Source organism: Elephantulus edwardii, unplaced genomic scaffold (genome assembly GCF_000299155.1).
Source record: "Elephantulus edwardii isolate Elephantulus edwardi_28Jun2011 unplaced genomic scaffold, EleEdw1.0 scaffold00077, whole genome shotgun sequence".
Classification (NCBI taxonomy): domain Eukaryota; kingdom Metazoa; phylum Chordata; class Mammalia; order Macroscelidea; family Macroscelididae; genus Elephantulus; species Elephantulus edwardii.
In genome coordinates this window covers 9049815-9068954 of record NW_006399827.1, presented here as the reverse complement: position 1 = coordinate 9068954, position 19140 = coordinate 9049815, and the positions used below count along the sequence as shown (strand labels likewise).

The window sequence follows — 19140 nt, the reverse complement described above, 5'->3', positions numbered from 1 at the left end:
CACACACACCCACACCCAACTGCCCCTCCCCTCCCACTCCTGCACCCACTCCCCCCACTGGCTCTCCCCTTTATAACCAAAGCTTGTCCCCGAATTTCTGGAGTTCCAGACCTATTAGTATTAGAGCCAGCAACCAGACCTGCTGGCAAGGGACAGGTTACAAGGGATTAAAGGACTCCCAGGTCTACTGAGAAAGGGACAAATATGAGGTTTTAGGATCCTGGGGACAAAACTGTACTCCATCTCATTTTCCATTCCCAGCTGGCATCACCAGGAAACCTTTAACTCTGCAGGTATCTCACAGAGGATGCTTCATCAAGAGGAGGGGCTGGAAAGCTCCACCATTTCACATGGCGTAGAATTCCTCTTGCCACCTCTAACCCATCCTCTGAATTCTTCCGGACATCCAGAGACAGGACTATGATGGGCAGGAGGAACTTTTTGAAACTTCAGTCCTATCTATGAAAATTAAGTCAAAAGGGACATTTTCCTGCACACAGACTGACAACCCTAATGCCTTCCCCCCCTCATCCCATCCCCTCGCCAGCAAATCAAGAAACCAGGCAGCGAGGCTCTGGGGGCTGCTTTTATGGGGACGACCTGACAGAGGGCATGGTCCGTACAAAACCGGGAACAATACATACATATATATATTATATACAGAGACGCGCGGGTCCCTCGGAGGGCGGGGCAGGGGCGCCTCCTGGCCCGAGACCGGAAGCGCCCTTGGCCCCGCCCTCCTAGCCCCGCCCCCTCCATCGGCAGGGATGAAGGTGAAGTGCAGGGGTGGGGCGGGGGCGGGCACTGAGACAGCCAGCTCTTCAGGGGGTGGGGAGTACATCAGGGGCAAGAAGTGGGGCTGGGGAGGAGCAAGAAATACTGATCAATGGATGGTCTATTTACAGGGGTCAGGGACGTCAGAACAGATGAGATGGGAATTGTCTGTTTTTAAAAAAACGAACAAAATTCCAGGCTTGAGGCAGGAGGATGGGGTAAAATGAGATATTTTAGAGGGGAGGGAACCTGGGGGAAGGGTCTCACCTCCCTTGGTCCAAGCCCCAATTTGGGGTTAAAATGGGTGAAAAGAGTGGAGTTCACTTAGAAAGCAGGCTGTCAACAGGGCAGCCCTGGTCTCCAAAAATGTGAGTAGTAAAATTTCACTCTCCAGTCAAACATTGGAAAACAGGTCAGGTGGGAATGGGGGGTGAGGCTGAATCTCTGCCATGTTAGTACAAGGTTTCCAGGTGTCTCCCTTGGCAAGGCAGAAACTGGCTCTCCAGTGAGAAAAGGTCCCCTTGCTAAGACCAGTGTCCCTGCAGCCAGGCCCCCAAGCTGACCCCTCTTCTCCCTGGCATTTCCAGGGCTGGTCAGGGAACCTGGACCTGAGAGAGGCCACAGAACAATTCCAGAATGAGGTTATGGCTATTTGGCACCTGGGGAGGGGAGGCACAAGGGCTACAGCCCCAGGAAAGGGGGAGCTGCGAACCAGGTGGCCTGGACTCTCCCTTTTTTCCTACTCTCACTCTCCTGTCCCTGAAGGATAAGTGAGAAATCAGTGCAGGGCCCAGGCCCAGCCTCCTGGCTCTGAGGTGGACCTATGCCCTCCTAGGAGGGGGAATAGAGACAAGAGGGGGTGTTGAGGCCACCCCCCCAAGCAGAAGGGTCAGAATGCAATCGAGACAGCACAATGATGGGGTGAGGGGACGGCCAAGAAGGTAGAGTCTCAAGTCAAGAGGCCCAGGAGCCCAGTGGGCAGGGAGCAGCCTCCAGTTGTCAAGATGCTGGAAAAGTCCCCAGCCCCATTCCAGTCCAGAGACAAAAGGCTGGAGGTTGTAAAATCTGGCAGTTTGGTTCTGCAGGTTCTTGTGTCCATCTACCACCCAGGCCAACCCTCAGGATCCCACAGCCTCTGGTGCCTCAGCCCCATGTGGCAGGGGAGGCTGCCCTTCCAGCCACCTCTGTCTGCCCAAACCACCTTAAGGGGACCTGTGGTGTAGGTCCTCTGGTCCCTGAAGCTGGAGGAGGTGGGGTGGAGGGGTTGGGAGTTGGGGCACCTGTCCCCAGGCTGGTAGGGGGCGGGGCAGAGTATTGAGGACAGGGGAGAGAGGACATGGGAAAAGGATTAATTATTGTCCAGTCAGGGAATGATTCCTGTTAAGTAGAATTGGAATTCCTCAGTGTTTGCAGGTTTCCTTCCAGTTCTGAGATCTGGAAAACAAGAGAGGGAGGGGGTCAGGTCTGGGCCTAGATGCACTCTTATCCCTCTCCACCCGGGGGTGACATGACCCTCTTGAGCTCTAAGCCTGTAGCATGGCTCTTCCCTTCCCCCTCCAGGACCCACAAGGTGAGTGAGTGATGGGGCTGACCTGCTGCCCTTCCATAGGGCCCTGCCCTCTAGGGGAGCCCTGGGCCTACCTTGTCCAGGAGCTTGTCCATCTCCTCCTTCCTAGCCAACTCTGACTCCTCTAGAACCCGACGCTGTGCAGTCTCCTTTTTCAGGAACTCGATCTCCCTGTAGACAGACAGTGGGTAGGGTATGTGCGTGGCCTCTGGCTTCAGCCCTATCCTTAGCTTCATCCACAGATAGTTTTGTTCCTTTTTCTATTCTCAGGTCAGGAGTCGGCAGGTCTTCCCAAAGCCTTTGGGATCTTGGGCTTGACCTTGTGCTGGTTCTAGGGCCCAAGTCATCCAGGCCTTATGCATCCCCCACCATGGAGACTTCCAGATTCCATGCTCTTTGCCTCTCTGGTTAAAGGGTATGGAAGGGCTGCCACCCACACGCCCTCCCTGCCACCTCCCCTGGCTGCGTACTTCTGCTGGTAGTCCTTGATGAGGCGCTTGGCCTTGCTGTACTTGCGCTCCAGGGCCTGATACTGAGCCTGGGTCTCCCGCAGGTGCTCATCCACAGCCTGGCACAGGCTCTGGGCCTCCCCCCAGTAGCCCTCCAGCTTCTCCATGCGCTCCTTGTTCTCTTCCACACTCTGCTCCAGCTGGGCCTTCTCCAGCCGCCACCTCCCCTTCTCCTGCTCGAGACTCTGCAGCTGAGGGAGGAAGGGGCAGCCTTGGGTTGGTGGGGTCAGGGAGGGCCAAGGGACACCTCCATACTGACACTAGGGCCAAAGTCTCTGGGGGACTCATGCGGATATGAAGCACTCCAAAGGAGCCTGGGAACTGAGGCCCTGAAATGAAGGAGATAGCACCTGAGGGCGAGAACTGACAGCCGGGGTGTCCTGCATCCCATTTCCAGGGAGGCGGGAGGTCCTGTGACTAGCACCGGGACTCTGGCTTAGGCCTTAATCATTCCATCTGTGAAAAGAGATCGGGCTTAAGAGCCAAACTTTCCATTAAGTCTTAATCTTTCCATCTGTAAAAAGGGAGTGATAAGTCAAGCTCACAGGGCAGCTGAGAGTCACCATTGTTCTCTGTCCTCTTGGACTAGTCCTTCCACCTGTGCCTTTCTGAGTAATCCTGGCTCCTGCCCCATCTCTTGGGCCACCCCAGTGTAGCCTTCTGTACCCCAACAGTGCAGATCTGGGTTCTCTCCCAGTACTCACTGCCCTGGGGTGGGATCCTAACTCTCACACCACCTCCATGCACTCTGAGTAAATCATGAGCTCTGGCCCAACCTCACGCCCATTCCAGCTATGTCCCATGACTTCTCAGGACCACTACACCCCAGACTGGACCTTGCAGCCTCATAAACTCATGCCTCCATTCCTGATCTCCCCTCTGTTAAAAGGTACCATCACCACCTCCAGTCATCATGGTCCTCTGCTCTAGGAGCTTAGGAACCCTTCCTCTCCTACAAACGCCTATCTCTGTTTGTAACAACAGACCCACTGGGTTCACAGACTAGAGGGACTAAACTGCTCTTGCCCACCACAGTACCTGGAACAACGTCAGGCACTCAGAAGGGTCCCAACAGTTGTTTATAAATTGATTGCATGAAGCAACCTTGGACTTGTCCCTCATCTTCATGCTCTAGATGCATCAAAAAAACATGACTTGTCAAGTTGCCCTCTGACATGCAGCTCTTACACACCCTTGCATTCCACATCCTCTGTACTCTGGATAGTCCTGGGCCATCTCTGCCAGGGCACTGCCTGGGCCACCACCTTGCCTCCAAGTCCTGCCCACCCTCAAGTCCCTTCTACCTTCCAGGCAATGACTTTGAAAACACCTAACCACACAGCCCCATGCAGACCACAGAATCAAGGTCTGAATTCTCCATGACAGGATCTTTCAAGCCACAGCCCCTCTGGCAGTCAGTGCTGCCTCCCACATGTCCGCCTCCTCACTACTTACACCTAGTCTCTAAGCTGGAGTTCACCTTCCTGCTAGGAGCCACCTTTCCTTCTGCCTCAGTCGTCCAGGCCTTCCGTGCTCTCCAAGGCCCAGCTGCACTTTCCTCTGTCCACATGTGGTCAGTGTATATCCACGAGTAGGGTGTATAACACACATGCACATTGGGGCACTGGGTCCAGATGGTTCTGTGTAACCTTGGCCTTTCTCTCTCAACCCACTAGGAGCTCTATGTCCAGTGCTCAGACCCTAGCAGTGGCCGAATTCAAGATTTTTGTATGAAGTCTGTGCATCTCCATGTCTCTGAGCTCGTTGGCACACTGTGTGGGTGTCTGTGCATGACACATATGGATATTTGTGTATGTCACGTATGTGTCACCATCTGGCGGTATCAGCATGAGCATGTCTGTTGTTTGTACAGGTGACAATATGTATGTCCCATGACACTCTTCCTGACTGAAGAGTGGGTCTGGGATCCAGACTGACCCATTTTGTGTACTATTACTTGATTATGGCTTTGCAGAGCTGTAGGTTCTGGGTGAAGGTGTATGTTTTATGTCTGTGCTTCATACTAGAGTGGTTGGTGTGTGTGTCTCTGGGTAGCTTTCATTTATTACAGACACACGTAGAGGGCATCTGTGGAACAGCATGAACTCATACACGTCGAGAGTATGCGTGACATCAGCAGAGTAGCTAACAGCTCAACTTATACTATGCTAAGCACTCTGCCTGTTTTATCTCATTTCATCTTCACAAGGATTCCATGGTGTCAGTACTATGACTTCCCCATTTTTCAGATGAGGAGACTGAGGCACAGATCAGCCAGTGAGTGCCAAAGTACTCTACATCTGGAGCGTGAGGTCTTGACTCTGCATTCCCTTCCCTTGGAGTGGCCTGGCCTCTCCGTGGTGAGGGGTGGTATAAGAATGCTGACACGTGCGGGTGTGAGAAATGAGGAAATCTACCCACAATCAGGAGAGAATAAAATAAATGAACGGGACCCTCTAAGAATCAAATCTCTATGCATATAAAAAAATTTATCCGTCAAGGTAAAATGGAAAGTCACAGACTGGGAAAAAATATTTGGTAATGTCATATCTGATAAGGGATTCATATCTAAAATTTATAGAATACTCTTAACAGCTCAACAAGAAAAAGATAACTCAGTCACAAAATGGGTACAGGATATGAACAAACTCTTCACCACAGAAGATATTCAGATGGCAAACACACGCATGAAGAAATGTTCAAAATCCCTAGCTCTCAAAGAAATGGAAATCAAGACAACTACGAGATATCATCTCACTTCAGTTAACAATAGTAAAGTTCAACAAAGCAGCAAACAACAAATGTTGGAGAATGGAACCCTTATTCACTGCTGGTGGGAGAGCAAAATGGTACAACCAATATGGAAGGTGGTATAGCACCTCCTCAAAAAGTCAAAAATACAAATACCATTTTTATTCCTACTAGGAATAAACCCTAAAGAAACCAGAACTACTACCCAAACAGACATATACACACTCATGTTTATTGCTGCGTTATTCACAATAGCAAAGAGATGGAAGCAACCCAACTATCCATCAACAAATTAATGGAGAGAAAAACTGTAATATATTCACACAAAGGAAAACTAAACAGCACTAAAAAACAAGAAACTCATAAAATATTATATAACATGGGTGACCCTGGAAGACATTATGTTGAATGAAATATCTCAGTCACAAAAGGACAAATACTGTATAACACCGCTGTTACAAAACAGGACTGTCATAGGGGTTGGGGAAAACCAAGAAAAGAGGGAATAAATAATGAATACTGCTTTGGAACAGATGTGGAACAGATAAAGGAAAGTACTGTTTAAAAGAAACATATGATTAGGCATTATTTGTATGACAATAGTACAGAATAAGAGGTGTACAGCAAGATGAACTGTGAGGGGGAGGAAGTTATGCAACAATGAATGAATTTTTTTTAACTTATTCTTTTTTTTAAAGTGAACTGAGCAGGGAGAGAAGAAAATGTGCAACAATGAATGAATGAAAATCCAACTTTTCTGTAAACTGCAGTTAAAATCACTATTTTTTAAAAAAAATCCCATCAATAAATGAATGGATAGAGCAGCTCTGGTATATTCACACAATGGAATACTATGCAGCATTGAAAAACAAGGAACTCATGAAATATTATGCAAAACTGATGACCATAGACAACATTATTCTGAGTGAAATATCTCAGTCACAAAAGGACAAATACTGCATAGGGCCACTGTTATGAAACGGGACTGACATCAGGGTTGAGGGAAGACAGAAGACGAGGGGGTGAATGATGTATATTGCATTGAAACAGATGAGGGAGAGAACTGTTAAAAAGGGATACATGAATGGGTATTCTTGTCATTACAGAAGTCCAGAGTGAAGGCTGCATAGTGGAGTGGACTTGGCGGGGAGGGATTGCATTAACAATGAAAGAGTTTTTCTTTCTTTTCAAGAAGAGTGAATTGGGGAGGAGGGGATAGGTAGGGAGAAAAGTGCAACAATGAATGACTGGAAACCCTAAGTCTCTGTACACTTTCATTAAAATTAATTAAAAAAAAAAAAAGAAGGTGGATGAACAGGGGTGGGAAGCTATAAGCAGTAATCTTAAAAAAAAGAGGAAATCTCATCTCTCTAGCCTTAGAGCCCATTCCGTGTCTCACACACACTCACATTCTCACCTTTCTTTTCAGTTGCTGGATCTCTGCCTCCGTCACAGCATGTTTGATCTGGAGCTGTGGGGACAGGACAGGCACTCAGTTCCAGCTGGGGCAGGCTGTCCTGTAGGTCTGCCCCTGTCTTTCACACCCCAGGGAGCCCCCTTGTCCCACCTCCTTGAACTTGTGCACCAGCTTCTCAGGCTCCATGTCCACAGGGGACAGTGCATCCTCGTTCTCCGCTAGCTCGAACACCTCGATGGCCATCTCACCACCCGGGAACGTGGGACTCAGCTCCTCATCCTCATCTGTGGCATACTCTCCCGTCTGTGTAGGAAGGTAGAGGGCTGTGGACCTGGCCCACCCTGGCCTCCTCCCCTGTCATGACCCAGACTTAGACCAGCAGCAGTCTGCTCTTGTCAGATTGTAGCTACACAGGGGTATGGTTCATGCTTCTCCCATCGGTCTAAGCAGAGCCCTGGTTTGTGCTTCCCTAGTCCGTGGAGTTTACCCAAAGGGCAGTCATTTCCCTTAGCACTGGGGAAATGCACTTGTTTCCTCACTTAAGGGGTCCTCTGATGTCTGGAGCTGTCTCTCCTCAGACTGAGTTCTCTGAGATCTGGGGTTGTGTGTTCCCCTCAGAGCAGAGTGGCTTTGAGGGAACTGTCCTTTCCTTATAGGACAAATAAGACCTATAAGGATGTGAGTGCTCTCCAAAAGTCTCTGGCTTGTGTGAGGGAAAGATCTTCCCTCATAGTGGGGGCTTCTGTTTCTCTGACAGAGGTTATTTAAGGCTTCTTGGGCTGGGACATGTCACAGTGGCTGCAATGCCTCAACTAGCCACCAGGGGGAAATGACACCTCCAGCAGGTCAGGAGCCCTACCTCCTCGTCATCCTCCCCGTACTGGGAATATCTCTGCTCCATCATCTCCCGCTGCCATCGCTCCTGTTCCAGGGTCTGCTGAATTAGCTGGGCCACTTCACTCTGCTCTCCGGGTCGCTCCCGGCCAATCATAAACCTGCAGGGACACCAACATCATTAGCCTGCCCCCCGCCACCACACTCCCAGCTGGTGCTCTTCTCCTAACCCAGCTCCTCCCAAATCCACTGCTATTTCAGAGGCCACTTTGACTCCTAGCAACGCTACAGCACAGAACAGAACTGCCTCACATGGTCGCTAAGGCTGTCCATCTTTATGGGAGGAGATGGCACCTCTTTCTCCTGTGGAAGTAGCTCGTCGATTCTAACCACCAACCTTCTGGTGAACGCTTTAACCACTGCCTACCAGGTCTCACCACTGCCAGGTCTTATCCCTGGCCCTGGCCAAAACAAAAAACTAAATCCACAGGCATCAACTCAAAGCAACCCTGTAGGATAAAGAAGAACTGTCCCCAGGATTTCACTGTGCGTGGTGTTGCTATGAACTGGTAGCAACAAGGTGGTACCTAACAACGACAACAACCACCAATCTAGTTTAGTGATTTAACCACAGTGCCATCAGGACTTGCTCCCAGGGGAGGAGAAATGAAAGGGCTGAGTCCAGAGGCTGCAGGCCGTTAATAATGGATGGGGAAGCAGGCCCTTATTGGGTTTCCTTCCCAGGGGAGGCAGGAAGGCCCATCAAACCTCCTGGCCAGTTTGGGGCAAAGATAACATTATCTAAACTTCAAGCCAGGCTGCAGAAGACATAACTGAGGAACATCTCAGGTAACAGAGCTCATTTTCCAACCCCCCACCCCCCAATGCAGGGGAAGGGCCGAGGGAACCCACCCTGTGGGGCTGGGCTGTGGAGGTGTGTCTTGGGTATGTTCCAGGACTGAGCTTCAGGAAGGGGCGGGATGATGTAGATTGGAGATTAGGATGGAGAGGAAACAGTGGAACTTCCAGGCACCAGCCCCTCCTCCTTGTGGCCACCCACATCCTGTTTCTCTCCACCTCCCTTTCCTGGGGGCAATACTCCTCTTTGAGGGCTGAGTGAGGAGTGACCCCTGAATATTATGCCAGAAATGGAGGAGAGCTTGTAACCCAGTCCCCTCATTACAGGCCCTAGGAGTTTTCCCAGGATTACACAAGACCGGTGAGGAAGGAGGAATGACGTTCAGGGGGAAGGGGTCCTCAATGTGGATGGCCATCTGCCTGCACACCTCAAATCCTTTAACAGTGAGCCAGAGACAGGCAGGGGGAAAAGAGGAACGTTATCATCACATACAGAATAGCCTAAGTGGATTGTTTTGAGGGGGCAGTGGATGGTGGGCCTGTCTTGATACCAGAAGACTAGTGGTCAGCAGTAGTCAGAAAATATTTGACTGCGAAGGCAGGCCTGGGCAAAGGGAGTATAGAACAGCAATTCCTTCAGACTGGGAGTCAGTGGAACCTCTTCTCCAAAAGTGGAGGCACCTAGAACCTTGACTGGACATGCACAGGTCAGCAGAATGGCCAACGGGGCTAAGCCTCCTGCCTGCTCCCTTTTCCCTCCTGCCCCCAAGCCTCACCGAACCCGGCCCTTGGTGTTCCTAAGCACGGAAGCTGCAAAGCTCTGAGTCACTCCCACCAGACTCGTCCCATCCACCTCTACCAAGAGGTCGTTCACCTGGATCCTAAAGGAGATAAAGGTGATTAAAGGGTAAAAAGAGAAACCATGGAATTAGGGTAAGGTAGCACCCATCCAATCAGAAAGAAGAGGCTTGGTCCCCATAGGGATCTGGTACTTTGTCCATCTGTGCAAAATACAGGTCAGGGGACCAGGGGTCAGCCAGGCCCACCCATGTGGGCACTGAAACCCAGGCAAGAAAAGAGGACTCAAATACCCAGGACCGGAGCAGTGGCAGACACACGTCCTGTCACCATCACCTTGTTCCTTCCTGTATCATGCTGGACGGGAGGACCACAGACCTCATCTCTGCCTATGCACACCTGGGATGGTCCTCGTACACGTAATTCAACAAACAACTGAATCCACAACCATCCCTCCAGATGCCTGTGATGTCTGCCACACACTCTCACGTTCACTGTCCCTCCCATGACTTCACATTCTAGTTCACATGCCCCATGACGCTCCAGGTGAAGCTCTTGTCCACACGGGGAGAGAAACTGGGGTCACCCAGTCTGGCCAGCAGAGGAGACTGCAGGAGGCTGTCAGGGGGCCCTGGCCATCTCCTTCCATCCCTCGCCCTTTGAGCCCTTAGTTCACTTGCAGGACTCTCCACAAATGGAGGAAATGCCCTATTGTAAACAGCAAACCCATACTCCCATGTGGGCACGATCTCATGAACAAAACATCACACATTGAAAGTGACATATGCCCACATACTCCCTTTATCTGCCAGCAAACCACAATGGGAAAGGTTCTGGAAAGTTTAAACTTGAGGCTCTATGGGGGGCTAAGCGAAAGGCTCTCACGCGTCTCTTTTTTTTGACAACAGTCAGAAGGCCCCCAAATGAGTCAACTCCACTTCTCACAACACAACCCCAAAGCCGTCCAGACTTCAGAGACACCCATGTACCTCTGTGAGGTGCACACAGTCTAGATTTGAACAGTACACTTGATGTTAACCTTTAACTCACAACAATCCCAGGGAATGCCCTAAAGCCTGTCCTCATCCTTTCCTATGCGCACGCGAAACACACCCCCACCCACTCCCACCCACCCACCCCTACCTACCTACCTACCTACCTACCTCACATAGGACTAAAGTCAACAAAGTGACCACTGAGCTGCCTAGGAGTCCAGCTTGTCCTCCCTGCAGTCTGACCCACAGCACTCACCTGCTTCTGGCCAACGGTGCCAAACACAGACACGGTGCCAAACACAGACACTTACACCAAGAGGAAACCCTCTCAGAGCACACTCCACCCGCTTTCTAAACACCTCACACACCTGGATCCCTGCTCTCTCGGCTCCAGTCATCTCACCTGCTTTTGGCTTCCATCTTAGAACCTCTTCCCCATCCTACTCCTTCAGTGAGTGAGGCTCACTCACTCCTGCTCATGCTTCAATTTTAGCTCAAAGGTCACTTCCTCCAGGAAGCCTTCCCTGACACCAACACAGGCCAAATCCACCTGTTATACAGCCCCAAGGCATCCTGCATTTTTCCTCCACGTTACTGTTTTGTGACCACCTTGTTAAATGAGAAAATTGCTCAACTGTATGTCACCAGGCATGCAATCTCTACTCTGCCCCTCTTCCAACACTCAAAGCCAAGACACACAGCATCCACATATTCACTGTCACCAATCACATTCTTTCAGAATGCAAGAGCCGTGAGGGCAGGCTCTGGTTCCTTCTAAGCTGTACCCCTGGCTCGGGCTAGGACAGCAGCAGCCACAGCAGCACTCCATGAATACCTGAACTCCATGCGCAGAGCGCACATGCCTCCTAGGTGATGGCCCATCCCCAGGCTCAGTGACACATCCCATAGATGACAGCGGGTGTGAGGAGGGGTAGGGAGTGGGAAAGGGACCAGAGCAGGACAGCAGAAGGTGGTACCTGCCATCCCGGTGGGCCGCACCACCCTCGGTCACAGTCTTGACGAAGATGCCCAGCTTCTCCAGACCCATGTCTGCCCCGGCCCCCATGCCGATGATGCTGATGCCCAGGCCCTCGGAGTCTGCAGAGCAGAGTGATGGTCAGATCCATGGGTGTTAGGGGAGAGGAGCGGAGGAGCCCCCGGCCAAGGCTAGCAGGGGAAGGAAGGAGAGATTCCCCAGGCCACACCCCTCACTCTAAGCCATGGGCTAATATCAGCAAGTGGCGTCATGTTAAAGGGGACCTCACAGATGGGAAAGGAAAAGGTTCTGTTCACTCCCTCTTTGCAAAGTCAACTACGACAGCTGTGGAGTCACTTGCTGTCCTTTGTCTGACCCAAAACCTAATGGACGGCAGTAATAAAAAGATTTTAAAAAAGAAACAAAATCTAATGGGCAGCAGGGTCTGCTGAGAGTGCGGGGGACCAGTGGCTGTGGTGTGTACAGGTGACGATGTGGATTGGGACGGAGCTGGATGGTCATGAGGGGATGGGGTGATGGTGGCTGTTTTGTGGGTGCTTGTGCCCATAATGGAGTGGTGGGTGATGGAAGCCATGAGAAGGAGGTAGGCTGTGTGGCTGGGATGGGGTGACCATGATGGGGGGAAGTGACATGTGGCTGTGTTGGCGATGAGGTGGCAGAGCTGTGAGAAGGGCAGTGGGCTATGAGATGATGATGGGGTTGTAGCCGCTCTGATGGGCCTTGGTCCTTAGCCTCGCCCCCCCCCCCTTACCATCCTAAGCAGCCTCCTTCACACCCACAGCTTCAATGACCAAAGCCCCCGGATTTTCCCAACACACCTGCCCCTGGCTGGGTAGCTCACAGCATCTGCTGTCCAAACTCGTGCTCCTCCCCAACACTTCTGCAGTCTGGACAGCATCACCGGAATTCCTCAGCCCCCTCACAGGCTTTAAGCCAGATCATCACTGGACCCTGTCAATTCTCCATCTGTGTCTCTCTGGTTCTCCAACCTCCCACACGGCCATCACCTTATCCACACCACAATGATCTCTCTGACCATTTGTGCCCCCCACATAGCTTAAGTGCTCTTTCTAGAATACCTTTCTGCTAAAAATGGTAGGAGCCATAGGCTGTTGTATATACAGGTGAATGCAGCACTGGGATGGAGTTAGTGGGTTGTGGTTGTGAGGGGAATGGAGTAGCATGATGGGGAAGGGGTGACAGCGGTCCTTGAAGGGGTAGTGGGCTGTGGGGCTGTGATGAGGTGGAGTGGCAGCCACATCTCCTAACAACCTCTGGTCCATCTCCAGAAAAAGACAATGTCTCTCACATGATCCATACCATTCTCTTCCTCTCCCTGTTAGGACACGAGGCATCCCACATCTCCGTCTACAGAACCTGGCTAAATGTACTTTCTTGCACACAGGCCTCTCTATTCCACCTATCCTCCAATTCCTCTTCTTCAAATATCAACCACTTTCTGGGGATTCCTCACTCCCACTCCAGTTATGCCTCTTGTCAAATATCTTTACAGTGGCGCTGCTTTCCCGTGCCAGCACCTGTCAGAGTGTAAGGATGGAGTGATAAGGGACGTTCCATCAATGTCTGCTTCTCCCATCAGTCTCCCTGAGGGCAGAAACCATGCCTATTTTGCCCATCACTGGATCTCCACAACATAGTCCAACACAAAAGGCATAAATGTTCCAAAGACATTTGCTAATTAAATGAGCAAAGAATGTTCCATGACAGGGTTGGTGGCAGGTGTGAGCTTGTGATGGGCTCGAGACCAAAGTGTGGCTGTGAGGCTCTGTAAAGGGAGGGGTGGCAGTAGGGTGCCAAGGGGCTGGGCCAGAGGTAGACGCCACAGATTTGTGTGGACGTCCCTACGGAAACTGGGCAAAGCTGGCCCCAGAAAGGAGGCCTGGGTCCACCCCATCTTGTGCCCACCCTCCTGGCCTTGGTCACTCACCTTTCTCCAGCTCCACAGGGAATAGCTCCAACCTCTCCACCCGCTTCTCTAGCTCATACTCAGCAGAGGCTGCCATGGGATCCACATCCTCATTGCGACGATCATAATCCTCATTGGAGTAGGTGCTGAACACCTGCGTATATAGAGGGGCTTAGTGCCTCTCAGAGAGGCCAGGCTACTCAACTGATTCCCTCCTCCATGTGCCTCCCTGCCCAGCCCAAAGAGGCGGGAGAGAAGTCCTCATGATGACCCCAGCTCTGTGATCCTGGGCCAAGTGCTGCTGCCCCCAGGCCTCAGCGAAAGTCTTTCTAATTCTGGAGACAGAGGGCAAGAGAGAAAAGGAGCCAGCCTTGCCTGATCTACACTTGTGAGATGACATTCTCTTGTGAGCCATGACCAGCAAGAATATAGTCTGTGTAAACAGGGAGGAAGGAGGAACCTGGAGAAACAGTCAGACTCAGGTGCCCAGAGTAGAGAGACTGGCACAGAATAGCAGAGAGAACGTGAGAGGTGGGGGCCCAGAGAGCCTAGCCGACATGACCTGGACATAAGAGACACAGGTAGTGGTGGCCAACAGCAGGAGAAAGGAAGGAACAGACTGAGCAGAAGTGGGGAAGAGGAGGAGGGAGAAAGGACAGAGAAGATGCTAGAGGATGCCAGATGGGGAGGGAGGGGGGAGTTGGTGTGAGAAGCAGGGAGGCGGGCCAGGACACAGGGACAGAAGAGGCAGAGAAGCAGCCAGGACCCTAGCCTTGAAGTGAAGTCAGGTGTAGGGTAGAAAGGCATTAAGGACCAACTCCACCTCCACGAAGAAGGGCAGACCCTGCACCCCTAAGTGCCCTTCAGGTGGCAATACTGAGGGAGCATGCCAGGCCCCTAAGATTCCCTGCAGCCTCCCCTGGGCTATGCCCTCATCCCTCGGTGTACCACAGCCCCGGAGAGAGCAAGTCAGGGAGATGGCAGTCTCTCCGAACCTGTCCACAGCTGACTCCGACCTTCTGCTTCCAGTCCCTGTTTTTCTACAGAAAGGGGGATTCCTCCATTCCCATCCTCCCCTGAACTGCAAAGAGGCGAGGGTAAGACAGGAGCATGATGGGAGTGACTAATTCTAGGCCTGGGCTGGGGTACCCCATTGGGCGTCTAATGAGCACTGTTTAGACACCATGATACGATCATGCTTCACTGCCTGCAGCGACAGGTTGGCACCGCTTGGAACCAAGCAGGGGCAAGGAGGTGTGGGGAACAGTTAGTTCAGATGTGAGGCCCAAGGGGACACCAGGCTCCGTAGTGTAGTTGGATATTGCTGCCCTCGGGGCCCGTATCCAGCATCCCCTCTCTTCCGGGAGCAGGTCCCTGGGCACCCCTGTCAGCAGGAGCCCTCGGCGCCCAAGCCCTTGTTTGGATCTACTCTGTTAGCATCCTATCACCTCCCTCCCCCTTCCCACCAGCAGAGACTCTTGGAATTAGAAGCATGGCTGGGAAGGGCCTCTGGTCACCGGGCTCAATGCTCTTGATTTCACAGCATGAGAGCAACTCTGGCTTAGGCCCTTAAAGCTCACTGTCAGTCCAAGAGTGCTCCTGACATGTGACCAGTGGCCCTCTGGCCTGCTTGCTCTCAGAGCCGCTGGCAGATGGGACTTCAGAGATGCCAAGTCTATTGCCCAAGGTCACACAGGCTAGATGAGTCTGTACCAAGATGAGTTCTGGAAGGTGGGTCACTAGTGACTTGTCCATGCACATATGACATCTGTGCCCCAGGCCCCGTGACAGGCCCTGTGAGCCTGGACCCCCTAACCTGGCCCCAGCCTACTTTACATCTGAGTCCCCTGCCCCTCACACTCTGCTCTAGCAGAAAGCATCCTTGGGGGTGTCCTGGGTTCATCAAATCCTCTCACCCCATTGCATACACAGACACAAGGAAGCAGACACACACAGCATGACCTCCAGAACACACCCTCCCAGCCTGCCCTTGGCTCTGCCCATCAAGACCTGCTCACCTTTCAAAGCCCCCTCAACAAGAAGCTTGGGGCTTTGGCTCAGGGGCGATAGACCACCCTTTACTCCCCTTAAAGATGCATATCAAGATGTGCCCAATCTATTAGGGGGCTCTTAGCCCCGTCCCACTTCTAGGTGACACCTAGAAATGAGTTCCCTGCCTTGAGCCAAAGTCTCCACCTCCACAGAGGCAACAACTGGGTCATCGGTGGGCACAGACTCTGGACTTGGTGTCAGTGCAGGGTCAGGAGCAGGAAAACCAGAATCTGCTGCCCCACAGAAACCCCAGCAAGGTCACAAGTCAGCCACACAACATCCACAGTACACAACACAGGCTCACATGGCAGGGCGAGTGTCAGTGTCACCAGGGAGTCGGGAAGCACTGCTCCAAATCATGTGCTATTTTTTACCAAAAAAAAAAAAATCAGGATAATGTGTCAAATATAGACAGAGGCCCAGGGCTGAAAGACCGAATGCCACCTCTAAGGGGATCAGACTGTCCAAGAAATAAATGGTCTGGTCGTGGAGTAGGGGATGCAAAGAGGGTGTGCTGACTCCCTCAGGGGTCCTACCCCGAAACACTGGACTCCCCCACCCTCCAGGATCCCTGGGGAGGGGGAAGTACTCTTCAGTTTCAGGCCACAAAAGGGGTTAGTTTGGGAGTAGCCACCCACTTTTGACCTTCCAGACTTCTTGATGCAAATAGGGGCAGGGAAGGGTCAGAGGGACTGAGTGGAGATTCTCTGGAGCGAGCAAGAGGAAACTTGGGCAGCTTCCCTGTCCATGAGTAGTTATGGAAACCACAAGAAAACAGATGCGGGGGTGGAACGTGTTGCTGGGGAGGGGTAAAGGCTGGGCAGAGAGCTGAGGGAAGCCTAGGGGCTCAGACACTGTCAAGGAAAGTCTTGAAGCTGGCAGAGCTGAGTCTGGGCATGAGAAAGAGCCCTTGAGGCTGCGTGTGCCAGCTAAGAGCTGAGAGTGCAGCTGGGGAGACTGGGGTTCTTAGTTCTCCCCAGGGAATGTCGCACACACCCCTCCCCCTCAGCCTGCGCTGTTCTGAGGATCTCAAAGCGCTGGCACAAAGCACAAACCAATCGCCAATGGGGGGGGGAGGCCCGGGTGAACCCTCTTTCAGGGCATCCAGAGATGATGGCAAGAAGAGGCAAAGCCTGCCTGACCAAGGCCAGGTGAGTTTGTCCTTTGGAGCAGCCATGACCAGAGGCTGGGGGAGCCTCCTCCGCCAGGTGCCCTGGGATGCATGGTCTCCTCAGCGCCTCCTCTCCCTGCTCTGGAGAAGGCCCAGCCCCTGCGAGTGCCACACCAAGTGCCCCTCCGATTGAACTGGGCCCTTGGTAGCTGGCCCAGAACCGACCCCCCAGGGAACTGAGTCCCAGCCTACGCTTCCACCTAACCCAGTCATATGGTCCCTGCTCAGTGCACCCAGGCAGACCGGCTTCCTTCTTTCACTTCTGCAAAGTTGGGGTGGGGGTTCCAGGCAGGATAAAGGAAGGGATGGTGGGCCAGCAGGTCCAAAGAGGGGAAGTTAGCAGGCTCCCCTTACCTATCCAGTTCCTGACAGTGGGGGGAGTGCCAGGAGCTACCCTGCCCTCTATGTACTCAGAGTGGGACAGGGCAAATGGGGGTGAGGGTTTTCCTGGGGACACACACACATACACGCCCCCTTCCCACTATCGAACCTCTGCCCCAGGCAGCCTGAGTCTGGTATCGAGAAAGCAGTTGTCCTAGGATGGCCTGGGGCAGGGCAGAGCGCTGGGCTGGCAGGCAGCACGCAGAGGGACCTGAGGACAGGTAGGGACAGGCCAGCCCTCCCCGGGCCTGGAAATCATTCCCTCTGACAAACAGCTGGAACTCCCCCACGCCCCCCTCAGGGTGGGAACTTCAGAGAAGGGGGCTGGATGGCAGGGGCTGACTCAGCCTGCCAAACTTGGCTGGCGGGGCGGGGGCGGGGGCGCACGTGGCAGGGGCGGCGCTGGGGGGCAGGCGGGCTGGGCGAGGGGGGGTGCTCACTCACTTGGATGGGTGCAGTGCTGAAATGGATCTTCCGGCTGGGGGCCGGGTCCTCTTCCTCAGAGAGTCCCGGGATTTCCATGCACCCCGACTCGGGCTCGTAAGGGGGCTCCCCATCCTCTTCGTCCTCGTCCTCATCGTCCTCCTCCTCCAGGGCGCTGCCCCCAGAGTCCTCCCCCAACCCACTGTAAGCGCTCACATCCACCAAGTCCGCTTCTGAGAAGTCCTCCTTCTTGGACTCATCGGCCTCCTCGGGGGCCAAGTCCAGCGCCCGGCCATTGCCCACCCCTTTATCGGTCACGGTCACAGCCACTACCGCCGCCTCCTCCTCCTCCTCCGGAGCCGCCTGGGCCTTCTCCTCGGGCGCGGGGCTGGCTGCGGCTGCCACTGCGCTCCCATTCTCCAGGGCTGCGTGGACAGTCACCTCGGCCTGGATCACTTCCCCAGGCGCCGCCTCGGCCTCCGACTCCCCGCTCTCCTCCACCTCCACGGGTTTAATCTTGCGCACCTCCCGGGGCTTGGGGGGCGGCCGCGCGGGGGCCACCCGGTGCTGCGAAGGCGGCTGCCCTCCAGGGCCACGCTCCCTCTCGGCGGGGGCATCCCCCGACGGCGCGGGCGGCGGCGGCGGCGGCTGGAACACTCGGGACCGCTTACTGACCAGCTTCGAGTGGACCTGCGGAGCGCCCGAGGCCCTGGGGGGCCCGGGCCCGCGGTGCAGGCCCGTCCTCAAGTCGGCCTTCTCAAAGACGGCGCTCAGCTGGCTCACCGTCGGCGACACGGCGTCGGCGTCCAGCTTGTCCAGCGCCTCGGTGCTGCCGTTGAAGCGCACCACGACGTCCAGCTTCCGGTCCTGCAGGCCGGCGCGCTCCTGCCGGAGCAGCCGCCGCGCTGCGGCCTCCTTGTCTCCGCCGGCGACGGCGGGCACGCTCCGCTCGAACAGCTTCCGCGTCTCCTGCAGCCGGGACGGCGGGTGTGGCGGCGGCGCGGGCTGCGCCGAGGGCGCGGGCTTGGAGTCGAAACGGCTCACGCGCTCCGACACGCTGGTGCCCAGCTTGAGCAGGGCGCTGTGGTCCACGTTCTCGTTGAGGCTGCTGGCCCGCGGCAGCGACAGGCGCACGCCGCGCTCCGGCACCCTCGGGGCCTCGGCCGGGCCCGCGCCGCCGCCCGCCTCGCCCGGCGGCCCGGCCGTCGTGCCCATCTGCAGGAACATACTTTTGATGCGATGGACGTTGGAGCCATATTTCTTGTGATGGGCCGTCTTGGGTGCTTCGTCGGGCCCAGGCGCCTCGGGCGGCTTCAGCGCCTGGATGCCCGCCTCGTAGGCGCTGCGGTGCGGGGAGGCGCTCCGGAGGGGACCCCCGGGCCCCCGCGGCTCCGTCTTCATCATGGTTGGGGGAGCTGGATTAGCATCCCCCTGCTCGCGGTTTTCCTCCGCCAAGAGGCGGCTGGCCAAGCAGGGACCACCGTCCCCCTCCCCCGAGAAGAAACCCCGAGGGGCCTTTCTCCGGCTCCCCCCAAAACCAAGCTGCTAAAAACCCTGCTTTTCAAAAAAAAAATTAAAAGGGAAAGGGAAAAAAAAAATCTCCGAGCGTCCTGTGTGGGTCGCCTCCCCCAGTCAAGCTGCCAAAGGCAGTCAGACCCTCTTTAAAAGCCCGAGCAGCCTGGTACA

At 54.0% G+C, this 19140-nt stretch overlaps 1 protein-coding gene across 1 annotated transcript; it reads right to left on the bottom strand.

Annotated features, from left to right (window-relative positions):
* Nucleotides 1–573: 573 nt before the first annotated feature.
* PPP1R9B (protein phosphatase 1, regulatory subunit 9B) lies at nt 574–18861 on the bottom strand. The gene is made up of 10 exons (XM_006889302.1): nt 17476–18861; nt 13449–13581; nt 11481–11601; nt 9487–9591; nt 7878–8013; nt 7169–7321; nt 7019–7072; nt 2812–3041; nt 2416–2512; nt 574–2208 (listed from the first exon to the last, which is right to left on the bottom strand). The coding sequence occupies exons 1-10, from the start codon at nt 18856–18858 to the stop codon at nt 2155–2157; spliced, it is 2466 nt and encodes an 821-aa protein (XP_006889364.1). The 5' UTR covers nt 18859–18861; the 3' UTR covers nt 574–2154.
* Nucleotides 18862–19140: the final 279 nt, after the last annotated feature.

Bases quoted from the DNA above. Each gene is read 5' to 3' on its own strand.
- PPP1R9B (XM_006889302.1), bottom strand. From the start codon at position 18,858: ATGATGAAGACGGAGCCGCGGGGGCCCGGGGGTCCCCTCCGGAGCGCC. The intron at 13,582-17,475 runs GTGAGTGAGCAC...CTATATACGCAG, and splicing joins TCAGCACTGCACCCATCCAA to GTGTTCAGCACCTACTCCAA. The intron at 8,014-9,486 runs GTGAGGCTTGGG...GTGTCCCTGCAG, and splicing joins AACACCAAGGGCCGGGTTCG to GTTTATGATTGGCCGGGAGC.